The sequence below is a fragment of the Pseudophryne corroboree genome, chromosome 9 (genome assembly GCF_028390025.1).
Source record: "Pseudophryne corroboree isolate aPseCor3 chromosome 9, aPseCor3.hap2, whole genome shotgun sequence".
In the NCBI taxonomy this organism is placed as follows: domain Eukaryota; kingdom Metazoa; phylum Chordata; class Amphibia; order Anura; family Myobatrachidae; genus Pseudophryne; species Pseudophryne corroboree.
The window spans coordinates 314,904,398-314,918,266 of record NC_086452.1 but is presented as its reverse complement, the minus strand read 5'-3'; the positions used below and the strand labels follow the sequence as shown (position 1 = coordinate 314,918,266).

Genomic DNA, 13,869 nt, shown 5'->3' with positions numbered 1-13,869 from the left:
AATCCATTGCGTATTAATGGTAGCTCCACATAATAGCATTGCTCTGGATTTGTCAATGTTTATGCTAAAACCCGAAATAGATCCGAACATTCGAATTTTGTCGAGTATTTGTTGGAGGATCAGTTCAGGATTGCTGATATAAAGGAGTATATCATCGGCAAAGGCAGATAATTTAATTTCCTGTGTACCTATTTTGATTCCCTGAAATGCTGTCCAGTCTCGTAGTATACGCAATAACGGATCTATTGCCAAATGAAACGAGAGGGGATAAAGGACAGCCCAGACGAGTGCCCCGTTCTAGATAAAATCGCGGCCCTCTAACTCCATTTATAAGAAAGGAGGCAGATGGTTTGTTGTATATATACCGTATATAGTCAAGAAATTGTGTTTCGAAGCCCTGTTTTCTAAAACTGTGTATAAATGTGGCCATAACATCATGTCAAACGCTTTGTTAGCATCAAGACTTAGAAGCATTTTTGAATCAGCGCGGGTATTTGGGGATGTTACCACTGCAGCCAAAGCTGTGCGAATGGCCTTGACTGCGTGTCGGCCTTGTACGGACCCCATTTGAGTAATAGTGAAAATATCGGGAAGAATAATTTGGAGCCTTGTCGCTATAATTTTTGCCAGAATCTTATAGTCAGCATTCAGGAGACTAATAGGCCTATACGAAGAAAGTAACGTTGTGTCCCTGTCTGGCTTTGGCAGAGGAATTATATGTGCTTCATTAAAAAAAGGGGATGGACAATTTTTTTTTCTGTATGGCTTGAATCAGTTCCATTAACGAGGGGGCAATATGCGGTTGTAGTATGCGATAGTAATCATCTGAGAGACCATCTGGGCTTGCGGATTTACCATGAGGTAAGTGTGAGATAGTGTGGTTGATTTCCTCCATTGTGATTTTGCCTGCCAAGGCTTCCTGTTGTTCAGGGGTTAGAGGAGGTAGCACTCTATTTGTAAGTAAATGACTTTGAATATCTTTATCTACTCGTGAGGAATTAAATAAAGTTGCAAAGTAATCTTGAAATTGAGATAGAATTTCCTTGGATTTAGTGATAGTGGCGCCAGTTGTATGGTGTTTCAATGCGGTTATTATATGATGTTTTCTAGGGGGTCGAGACATGACCACAAGCAACCTACCCGCCTTGTTCCCCCAACTATAAAATTTGTTTTTTGTGTAGTCAATGGAATGTTTTGCTTGTGTTGCTAGATAAGTTCCAGTAGTTGTCGCCCTTGTCTGTATGTAGTTAGCGTGTTTTCCGATGGGGTAGAAACGTAAGCTTGGAAAGAGTCTGACATTACTGTCTTTAATGCATTGTATTCAGCCTTAGTCTCCTTTTTTTTTGCCACATAGCTTTTAATATGTCCCCTCATCACTGCCTTAGAGGCATTCCAAAATATTTCAGGCTTGTCCCAATAGTCTAGATTGTCATCGACAAAATTCGTCAAGTGATAAGTGAGATATAATTTAAAGTCTTCTGAGTTAGCCAGATAATGTGGGAAGCACCATAGGCGATCTGTTGGATGCATTGAAGAATGGGTACAGGGGCGTGGTCCGATACTAATATATCATGTATGTCCACTTGACAAATGTGTGACACTAATTCATCAGCTATAAAAATTTTGTCTATACGGGATAATGAGTTATTGGCCAGTGATAAATGTGTGTGCATTCTATCATTAGGATTCAGTAATCTCCACGGATCCGATAGGTCCAAGGAGTGTCTAAATGAGGACAAAAACCTGCTGTGAAAATCAGTATTCCTAGGCATGGCTGGAGATCTATCAATCGTCTTCCACCATATTATAGTCGCCCCCTACTATTAGAGGGTAATTTGTCCTACCCTGGAGAGTAAGTCCGATGTCCTGAATGAACAAGTGTGTGTTAACATTAGGGGCGTAAATGATGACAAGGGTATATTTGGTGTGGAAGATTTCAATATCAAGACTGATAAACCTTCCGCTAGGGTCAGTGATTTCATCCAAAATAGTTATTGGAAGATCTTTATGAAATAAAATGGCTACTCCTCTATTTTTCCTATGGAAAGGGGCAGATATACATGAGCCAATCCAGGCAGCCTTCAGTGTGTTATTCTCACTCGTTATCCAGAGGGTCTCCTGTAGGAACACCACATCTGGATGCTGGCGTTTAAGGTGTGTAACGACTCGCCGTCTCTTGACAGGCGTGTTCAAGCCACCAACATTCCAGGAAATTATCTGAAGGGATTTCGGGGGTAAAATATCAAAAGGATTAGTAATAAGGCATGGCCACCCCCACCCCCCCAGAGGCAGATGTGCTGTATGAAAATCGGATAAATACTTGGTTTGTGTCGGCAGCTCCCTCCCAGTTCCAAGGCTGCATACCAATACAAATTGTACATATTGTTAACATAAATTTGCATAAAACATGAGACAAATTTGAATATCCATAACGACTCATAACTCCATTTCCAAACATTTTCCAACCAACTATAACTATGGTGGGCACCATCTAGGCCTAGTGGTGCGCACACTGAACACTGCTAAATACAGCAATAAAACTCTATTACGCAGGGATGCCACCCCAAAAAGGGAATAAAAGGAACAGAAAAAGAAAATAAAAACAAAGCAAAAACAATTGGTACCACCCGAGAAGATGAATTCTCGTGATGCAAAAGTCAGATGATGCTAATATAGCATTCTATCTACGTGGTGATCGCTGAGGTAGCCTATCTGTCAAATAGTGTGATTTCGCTACCTCCGGATCATTGAAAAAAGTTTGACTGCCATTTTCCACCACTCACAGTTTTGCAGGGAAGAGCAAGGCAAACCTGATATTTTTGTTGTGTAAAAAACAAACCTCAGAGAATTCTTTTCTCTTTTGGGCAACTGCGGCAGAGAAATCTTGAAAAAACTAAATTTTATGCCCACCGACCATTAGGCCTTTAGCTTTGCGATAAGCGAGTAAGATTTGTTCTTTAGCCCTATAATTGAGATAGCGAGCAATAACTGGGCGGGATCGCCGTAGTGTCCTCTCAAGGCCTCTAATCTGTGAGCTCTCTCAATATGTGGTATCTCAGTGCTATCTAGGATCCCCAATGATGTGTGCAGGTCCGTTTCCAGAAAAGATGTGAGGGCCGGATCTGTAATGGTTTCGGGTATACCCACAAACCGGAGGTAGTTTCTGCGGGACCTATTTTCTAAGTCCTCCTGTTTTTCCTGTAATTGTTGTGTAGGTCTGTGGTGGGTGGATACCTCATCCTGACAGGAATGGACATTGGGGCAGATGTATTAAGCCTGGAGACAGCATAAGGAAGTGATAAACCAGTGATAAGTGGAAAGTGATAACGCACCAGCCAATCAGCTCCTGTTAATTTACATATTGGAGCTGATTGGCTGGTGCATTATTACTTTGCACTTATCACTGCTTTATCACTTCCTTGTGCCTTCTCCAGGTTAATACATCTGCCCAATTATCTTCTATATCGCTTACTCTAGATCAGGGCTGTCCAAACCGGTCCTCGAGATCTACCAACAGTTCATGTTTTCCAGGCCTCCTGGAGATCTGTAGAATTGTCAGTTAGGAATGAATGCAGCACATCTTAATTAGTAATGACTACACCTGTGCACCAGCTAGGTGGTCTGGAAAATGTGAACTGTTGGTAGATCTCAAGGACTGGTTTGGCCAGCCTTGCTCTAGATTCTAATGCCGTGATGCGAGCCGCATGTGAATCAATGTGGGCCAACCCGGCATCCATGCGGGTTTGAAGGTCATTAAATCTTTTGTCCATTAGGGGCATCATAAAATCGGCAATTTCTTTTGCCGTCAAGGAAGAATGTTTGTCTCCATGCGTTTCCGAAGTGTCTACCTCGGAGCTAACAGGAGAGGAGGGGGCCTGATTTCTGGGTCACTTCTTTCCCCTTCCCTGCTCTGTTTGTGAGGTTTGATTGTTTTGGAAGCATATTTTTATCAAGATATTTATCCATACCCCAGGGGAATCAGAGGGGTGTAAACAATACTATAGGCCTAAAAGTACAACAATCACCGGAGATATTGTAGTTAAAGGGTAATAAGTCTCGGGTGGTAAAATTCTGTTACACTATTGTGCTAAAAACATGGCTTTCACGGGAGGCATCCCAGCAAGAGCAAGGGAACATGACATTATGCAGTTACATAATCAGATCACGTAATAAGCTTTGTTAATAATGGTAAGCAGACAGGGGAGCAGAGAAAAGATTTAAAAGTGAACCACGGGCACGGTTAAATCGTAATGTCAATACATTCAATTGCAATCATAAGGTGAGATTATTGGCAACAAACTATAGCTAACGAGCTGTAGAGATAAGTTCACGCATAGAGACATGTGACAATTCAATCTCAGATAACGAGTAATATGAAATAAAGGTACTTGATGAAAACAAAAAACGGTACATACAATTGCCAAGTTGCGCCTTTAAAATGTGAAGCATAGCTAAAGAACCTAGGTTAATGTTTGCATTGCTGTTCTCTAAAAATAGCCAAGGAACTTGCAAAAAATTCTGAAAGAGCAGAATAGGAAGTGAGAAGCAAACCTAAGGCTCTGAGCCACTAGATGGCAGTGTTGTAGTTACAAAGATAACAATATACAGCCATTCAAGCACCCATAATAAAGAGCATTGAGTACCCATGATAAACTGAAAAGAAATAAACAGTGGCTGGGAGCACGTAGGAGAGTATGTCCCTGTAGCCTAAAATATATAACAGGTGCAAAGTCACTCTGAACAAGGCAAGATAGAATGCTTCGTTTACGGTATCGTGCAAGGTGGCTGAGCAAAGCACAATTTAATTCTCTATAGGTGCAGGATAATATGGGCACTGTCCAGCGGGAGAGTCCCTGTACATTCGTCCAACAGAGCTGGAGGGACAGTTTATATGACCCAGGACTAGGAGTGAGGTTAGGTGTCACCTATGGTAGGGAGAAAAAAAAAAGGAAAAGGGGAGGATAAGAAAAGAAGAGGGGAAAGTTTAGGTTTAGGGGGGCGGGATAACACACTAAGTGGAGAAAGAAGAGATATTAGTAGAGGGGAAACAAATACCAGGTTAACAGGAGATGAATCTGTGTAGTCATTTGATGCAGGTGCCGCCACCGGGTGGTACCAAGCAGTATCACAAATGCCGGCCACGTCCCGAACACTCCAGCCACAGGACCAAATTGTCATACAAAAATCTGTTTCCTAGGTATCTGTTCACGATGAAAGGAGCTGCAGACCGGAGAGTAGATAAAGAAGCAGTGTCCTGCCTGCGCCACTGAAATGGAGATGTCCCAGGTAAATGAGGGTCGAAGGTGGGAGCACCACTGCAGGAAGGAGCAGAGATATTGGGCCCCCGCAAGCAGCTAGTAACGCTTTCCAGGGCGGCCACCACGTGATAAACAGGGAGCCCGTTTATATTGAGCATGCGGTGCTGTAGGATAGATCGCAGGCATGGAGAGTAAATGTAGCTCCGGTGATAGAGCCTCTTTCTGTGGCCGTTGATCACCCGAGTCGCATCAAGGCAGAAATGTCCCCAAAGAGTAGGGGTTGCAGGGTCACACCACAACCCATCCCGAGTAGCCCAGCCAGGGATGAGTTAGTGAGCCGCAGCGCTTCCATCCCACTTCCAGGGCAGAGATCTCCATCGCTCCTTCCACACTATTTGCCGCCAACTGTGACTGCTGGGTCTGTATGTTTGCGGTCTCGCTAATGTAGGTGCCCCGCCGGGAAAAGGGGGTCGGGCATAGGTCCGCTCGCGGGTGTCTTCCACCTCCACACACCCGCCGCCACCACAACAGGCGAGTCCGGCCGAAGTCAATATTTCACGCCCCTCCGCTGGTGTCTACAGCCGGGAAGATAATTTTCCGGGTCCGAGGGGAGAGTCTTCCGCTGATACGAATGCTACCCGCAGTGTCTCAGGCATCCATAAGGGCCATCAGTGTCGGTGGCCTGACTCCGGCGGCAAACGGTTTCTCCCAGCCAATAAGAGGCTTAAAACGATCCCTGAGATGAGCTATTCCCACAGGGATAAGATACCCTTCAAGAGTCGTTTCTGGGAGCCCTGTTAAAATGTGGCCATGCTAGATGCCTCGCCCACCGGAAGCTGGCTGCTTTATTTTTACACTGCAATTTATATTTCAGTTTGAACAATCTAACTCTCTCTGCACATGTTATATCTGCCCCCCCCCCCTGCAGTGCACATGGTTTTGCCCAACTGCTAACAAATTTGCTGCTGCGATCAACTTTGAATTAGGCCCATTGTTGCTAATGCAATGTATTACAGGTTTCCTATTAGGACATCCATGAATCAAATAGAACCTGTTCTATGGAAAGGTGCATTGGACTGCAGAGTAGTGACATCTTATAACAATCAGAATAACTAAAAAGAATATATCCAATTTTAGGGATTGAAATAAAAGGGATATTATAATGACTGCTTGTCCAATGTGATTATGATTAAACTCTAGATGCAGTAAACTGTATACTGTAGATGAGAGAGGACACAGTGCTGAAAATAGATAATACTTAAAGACTACAGTATGTTGTCAATTTACTAAGCCTTGGATGGAGATAAATTTGATGGAGATAAAGTACCAGCCAATCAGCTCCTAACTGCCATGTCACTGGCTAGGTTTGAAAAAAGACAGTTAGGAGTTGATTGGTTGGTACTTTATTTCCGTCCACTTTATCTCCATCCAAGGCTTAGTAAGTAGACATTTATACCACAGACAATAATGCAAATTTAAAGAAAAAACCACACACACAAAAACAATTACCGGCAAAAACAAAACATGAAATGGCAGCGCTTTAACTAGGAAATGATTGGATTGATCTTAGTTAAAAATTCATAACATTTATTATATCAATAAAACTATTTAATATAAAATCTGTTAACACATCCCGTGCCAAGACAAACTAAAACATGAGAAAATACAATTTACACCCTATTCGCTCCTTTTGTTAAGATGTTTCTAATTGGACCATTTGGTGTCTGTTCCGATTTAATGCCCCTGGTATGTCCACATATCTTTGTTTTGATATATATGCACAGCACAGTTCAGCAGAAATTTATTAGAAGTGGAGATGCTTCCATTTAGTTGAATCCTTACTTGGAATCTTTATCTTCATTTAATGCAGATGATACCGCAGTTTTCTTTCTTTCATGCGTGCAACACTGGAACAAAGTTGGTGATGAATCCGGGGTTTGTTCAGACGCCTGTAGTCAGGGTCCACGGAGCTTAGATAATGGTGTTTAGGGTTTCTGATGCGTTTCGCTGCGCCCCAAAAATGCAGCTTTTTCAAAGGATACCTGATGTTATGCAAGTGGGGTTTATATACCTTTACTAATACAGCAGAGTATTGGTACCTGTGTAAGATTATCAATCCAATCAATCCTGAGCTATTCAAAATAAACTAAAACACATATGGAGGCAGACCTATATGTTTGATTAATATATACTTATAAATTACATATAGTTATTCATAGAATAGAGCAAAGAACATCTTTTAACTATAAGGGCAAAGGTTAATTTTACACCAATGCCAGAATTGTATACATTATAGTAACTAGGGAACCCGTTTTTCTAATGGTCCCATTGGTTATTGGGATCACATGATGGGAAATGCAGATTCATCATAGTGTCTCCATTCATTCCCAGCTCCATTCACATGACCGCAAGCCGGGGTGTCACATGTTTAATACAAGCCTATTACGGCCACATCTAAGTGCATCTAATATCCACCGCGTGTCCCAACCACATGACACGGCGCCGATCACGTGACTGTGTCACGTGACCAGGCACCGGTTATGCTGGCAAGACATACAGCGGACCATCTCATCACGCCAAGACTCTCTGCATGACAAGGTGCGTCACATGATTTGGATTAGTCCGGTCATGTGACATGACGCAATGTATTCTTTAGGCCTCAATAATGACAGGCAGAGTCATGTGGTCATACTTTGGCCAATCATGGGTCCCAATTTCAATGGTTGCTATAGTAATGAAAGAAACAAAATACATTTATGTACCTACATCCAAATATTAATCATATTGGATACAGTGTATTAATAGAGCATAGGATATAGAAACAGCAATTGGGAATCAATATTTATACATGATTTATAATAGAACATATATCATAGAGATTGCAATTAGGAACCGATACTCTTTTATGACACTTTATTTACAGGTTATTGGGACGGCCATGGGAACCAGTTTTGCATCAGGCTATGCCAACCTTTACATGGGGGAGGTGGGGGAGACCCATGTGTGGGGGAGGGGGGCAGCTTTGGTGTGAGCCTGGTCCACTATGGCCGACATATTGATGACATGTTTATAATTTGGGATGGGGATATTCACTCAGCACAGGTTTTTGTAGATCACCTTAATCACAACCCCTATAATTTACAGTTCACTCACACTTTTCACCCCTCACGGATGAACTTTCTGGACCTGACCCTAACAATTAAAGATAATAAAATCATCACTGTAAACTATATCAAAGAGGTGGGTTCGAATGCATATTTGCATTATAAAAGTGCTCATTACCCACCCTGTAAACGAAACATTCCAAAAGGACAATTAATTTGCCCAAAAAGGAACTGTACAGAAACTAAAGGTTTTGAAAAACAGGCTGGGGCAATGTTAGACTCCTTTGAACAACGGGGGTACCCAAAAACTATTCTACAGTTGGCCCTTAAAGAGGTATCAGAAATGGACAGGAAACAACTATTAACTCAGAAAGATAAAACTTTGCAACAGACAGAAAACCAAGTAGCTTTCATATCAACATATAATAGTTACTGCCCGGAAATTAAACAAATTATCAAAAATAATTATAAAATTCTGTAACAAGATCACTTATTAACAGATAATATACCTTCAGAACCCCGCTTTATTTTTAAAAAGAATACTTCTCTAAAAAATTTGTTAGCACCTTGTTTTCTAAAAAAAAGAAGGGAAAATAACACAACATATGGATAATCTATCTTGGCTTCCACCTAAACCAAAGGGATTTTATAAATGTGGGGGAAAGAAGTGCATAACATTCAACTATGTGTATGAAAATTAAACAAAACTGGGTAGTGATGAGAAAGCTCTTTTTGAAATTAATAATTTCATTAATTGTAACAGCTCATTTGTGATATACATACTCAAATGTGGATGTAGTTTGAGCTATGTGGGCCGCACAACTAGAGAATTAAGAATTAGGTTCCTGGAGCACTGGAGAAACATTCTGAATTATGTGTTGACACATAGTGTGTCGAGACATTTTCACGAGTGCCATAACGGTGACCCAGGAAGCTTTAAGCTAATAGGAGTAGAACATATTCCAACAACGATTAGATGAGGTGATCGATTCAGAAAATTGTGTAAACAAGAAGTTTATTGGATGCACAAAATAGGATCTATATATCCTGAAGGCCTAAAGGAGGCAGAATTGAAAATTATTTTCTGATCAGTATTTTCTGATACTGTACCTCTGCCTCCTTCCCTGCTCTCTAGGATTTAACAACCATCCTTGTACTTGATCTCTATGATATATGTTCTATTATAAATCATGTATAAATATTGATTCCCAATTGCAGTTTCCATAGCCTATGCTCTATTAATACTGTATCCAATATGATTAATATTTGGGTGTAAGTACATAAATGTATTTTGTTTCTTTTATTACTATAGCAGCCATTGAAATTGGGACCCATGATTGGCCAAAGTATGACCACATGACTCTGCCTGTCATTACTGAGGCCTAAAGAATACTTTGCGTCATGTCACATGACCGGACTAATCCGAATCATGTGACGCACCTTGTCATGCAGAGAGTCTTGGCGTGATGTCTTGGCTGTATGTCTCGCCCGCGTGACCGACGCCGGGTCACGTGACGCAGACGCGTGATCAGCACCGTGGCATGTGGTCGGGACACGCGGCGGATATTAGATGCACTTAGATGTGGCCGCAATAGGCTTGTATCAAACATGTGACACCCCGGCTTGTGGTCATGTGACCGGAGCCGGGAATGAATGGAGACACTATAATGAATCTGCATTTCCCATCACGTGATCCCAATAACCAAAGGGACCATTAGAAAAACGGGTTCCCTAGTAACCATATTGTATACAATTCTGACATTGGTGTAAAATTAACCTTTGCCCTTATAGTTAAAAGATGTTCTTTGCTTTATTCTATGAATAACTATATGTAATTTATAAGTATATGTTAATCAAACATATAGGTCTGCCTCCATATGTGTTTTAGTTTATTTTCAATAGTACAGGGATTGATTGGATTGATAATTTTACACAGGTGCCAATACTCTGCTGTATTAGTAAAGGTATATAAACCCCACTTGCATAACATCAGGTATCCTTTGAAAAAGCTGCATTTTTGGGGCGCAGCGAAATGCGTCAGCAAACCCTAAACACCTTTATCTAAGCTCCGTGGACCATGACTACAGGCGTCTGAACCAACCCCGGATTTATCACCAACTTTGTTTCAGTGTTGCATGCACGAAAGAAAACAGCGGTATCACCTACATTAAATGAAGATAAAGATTCCGAGTAAGGATTCAACTAAATGGAAGCATCTCCACCTCTAATAAATAGTGATCGGAAAATATTACCATTTCTGCTGAACTGTGCTGTGCATATTGTCAGAATTCGTTTGGATCTCCCAGTGTGAAAACATATTAGCAGGGACTGAGGTTCACGGAATAATAACTAGTTTATTAAAGCAACGTACAACTGTAAACCATAAATATAAAGCAGGAATAACTAGAGAACACAAAGGGAAAACTGAGGGGACATGGGATGCCAGGAAACTGTGAGTACATGAGAATGATGTAGACTGTGGTAGAGTATGCACGTACCAGGGTTTCAGGATTGCACTGTAACTGGAACACAGGATGACACTGATGATTTGTAAACTTGTGAACGGTGACTAAAGGTGCTGATGAGTTAAGGAACTTGTGAATGATGATTTAAGACACTGGTGATTTGCAGACTTGTAAATGGTGACTGAAGATGCTGATGAGTTAAGGAACTTGTAAATGATGATTGAAGACACTAGTGATTTGCAGACTTGTAAATGGTGACTGAAGATGCTGATAAGTTAAGGAACTTAAGAATAATGGTTAAAGACACTGGTGGTTTACAGAGTAGTAAATGGTGACTGGAGACACTGATGATTCCAGGAACTTGAGAATGATAACTAAAGACACTGGTGGTTTGCAGAGTAGTAAATGGTGATTAAAGACGCTGATGATTCCAGGAACTTGAAAATAACAATTAAAGACACTGATGGTTTGCAGAGTAGTAAACGGTGACTGGAGACGCTGATGATTCCAGGAACTTGAAAATAACAATTAAAGACACTGATGGTTTGCAGAGTAGTACACGGTGACTGGACACTGATGATTCTAGGAACTTGAAAATAATACTTAAAGACTCTGATGCAGACACTGACTCCCAGCACGCTGATGACCGAGACACATTAAAGTCCAGAAGCTGCTTGAGAACGCTGGAAGCTGTGCAGCAGTTAATGCTGGAAGCACCGGAGACACTGGGGTAGACTGCGGAGAAACTCGCCGGGAACAAGAGCACTGGCAGTTCTTTGGTCGATTTAGCAGCAGAGATCAGCATGACCAGGACCAGGAGCTGTAACAATCTTGACTTGATGAACTGGCACCAGGGAGCCTGTGTGGCTGGCCTAAGTAGTGAGTACAGGTGCTGCTCACAGCTGTGGTAGCAGCTACTAATCAAGATGCAGATACAGAGCAGAACTCTGAACACCAGAGCAGAGAGCGCCACCCCAGGCATGGAGTAGAAACTACATGGGATTGTGACAGTACCCCCTCCCTAAGGAGCGGATTCCAGACGCTCAACACATGTCAGAGTCTGAATCAAAAGGTAGAGGGCATATCACGGTATCCTCATGCTGCAAAGGAAGTCCAACAGAGGCTTTCAACTTAGATTTTCCCTTTTTCTTCTCTCTCCTTTTTGTGGATTTCCCAGTAGGAACAATAGACTGGAGCTGAAGAAAACCAACAGGTAAGCTGATTGCTGGAGTCTCAAAGCTGGCAACAGGATTCTCGGATGAATCAAGATAGATAGGAACCTTGGATGACCCCGGCTGGGCAGGAACCTCATTTGGGACTGAAGACTGGTAAGACCATGAATTGAATTTCTTAATTACCATTTCACTGAAGACCACAAGATTAAGAAGAACTGGGTCATTGGTCTCAATTAGTGGACTAGCCCAAGCCGCGGCTTCTCCTCTGAAGGTCAGGAATAAAAGTTTAACTATGTTGGATGGAGTAATTCCGAGGGAAAGATCTGTCTCCATCATAGAAACATATAGATTAACTAGTGCGTAGTATTGCGTTAAATCTCCATCAAAGTAATCCAAAGATGGAGCGTTGGATGAATTCTGTGAAGTGGAAACTTGATTTTCTGGAAACACTGGAGATGGATCATCAGGACACTGATGAGGGGACAGACTTTCAGAAGACTGGTCAGAAATATATGATGATCCTAACTGAACTTGGATTAGAGGCTTGGATGGTACTTTTTGGATTTGGTCCTTCCTGGAAGTCCTGGGGGACTGGGCTGTACCCAAATCGTGAGCCAACAAGTTAGTAGTAGAATTGGAACCCAGGACTACAACAGTGCCTATGTGTCTAGATATATGGCCTGTGTTGTGAGAAACGAGAGTGCTAGATTCTTCTTCTGAAATTGACATAATGCTCAAAGCCCCCTCGTCACGGGGCTGAACTAAGGCAGAAGCCCCCTTGTCACGAGGCTGAACTACGGCAGAAGCCCCCTCTTCACGGGGCTGAACTAAGGCAGAAGCCCCCTCTTCACGGGGCTGAACTAAGGCAGGAGCCCCCTCTTCACGGGGCTGAACTAAGGCAGGAGCCCCCTCTTCACGGGGCTGAACTAATGCAGGAGCCCCCTCTTCACGGGGCTGAACTAATGCAGGAGCCCCCTCTTCACCGGGCTGGGCTGAGGCAAGAGCCCCCTCTTCACCGGGCTGGGCTGAGGCAAGAGCCCCCTCTTCACCAGGCTGGGCTGAGGCAAGAGCCCCCTCTTCACCGGGCTGGGCTGAGGCAAGAGCCCCCTCTTCACCGGGCTGGGCTGAGGCAAGAGCCCCCTCTTCACGGGGCTGGGCTGAGGCAAGAGCCCCCTCTTCACGGGGCTGGGCTGAGGCAAGAGCCCCCTCTTCACGGGGCTGGGCTGAGGCAAGAGCCCCCTCTTCATGGGGCTGGGCTGAGGCAAGAGCCCCCTCTTCACGGGGCTGGGCTGAGGCAAGAGCCCCCTCTTCACGGGGCTGGGCTGAGGCAAGAGCCCCCTCTTCACGGGGCTGGGCTGAGGCAAGAGCCCCCTCTTCACGGGGCTGAGCTGCGCTCTGAAGGCTCTCTTGCTGGGCAGCGCTCTGAAGGCTCTCTTGCTGGGCAGCGCTCTGAAGACTCTCTGGCTGGGCAGCGCTCTGAAGACTCTCTGGCTGGGCAGCGCTCTGAAGGCTCTCTGGCTGGGCAGCGCTCTGAAGGCTCTCTGGCTGGGCAGCGCTCTGAAGGCTCTCTGGCTGGGCAGCGCTCTGAAGGCTCTCTGGCTGGGCAGCACTCTGAAGGCTCTCTGGCTGGGCAGCACTCTGTAGACCCTCTGGCTGGGCAGCACTCTGTAGACCCTCTGGCTGGGCAGCACTCTGTAGACCCTCTGGCTGGGCAGCACTCTGTAGACCCTCTGGCTGGGCAGCACTCTGTAGACCCTCTGGCTCTGGACCCTCGGATCCCCTTCCTGGGGCTGGACCCTCGGAACCCCCTCCTGGGGCTGGACCCTCTGAAGAACCCCCTCCTGGGGCTGGACACTCTGAAGAACCC

General features: G+C 43.7%; 1 protein-coding gene across 2 annotated transcripts in view; it reads left to right on the top strand.

Annotated features, from left to right (window-relative positions):
- Positions 1–13,869, top strand: part of MEI1 (meiotic double-stranded break formation protein 1) — a 1,382,157-nt gene that overhangs the window by 1,341,659 nt on the left and 26,629 nt on the right. The window contains exon 29 of one of the 2 annotated variants that reach the window (XM_063940446.1): positions 5,198–5,286. The exons of the other annotated variant lie outside the window; for it this stretch is intronic. Coding sequence (XP_063796516.1) covers positions 5,198–5,242 — 45 coding nt within the window. The 3' untranslated portion in view covers positions 5,243–5,286. The remainder of the gene's footprint in view (positions 1–5,197; positions 5,287–13,869) is intronic. 2 annotated transcript variants of the gene reach the window in all.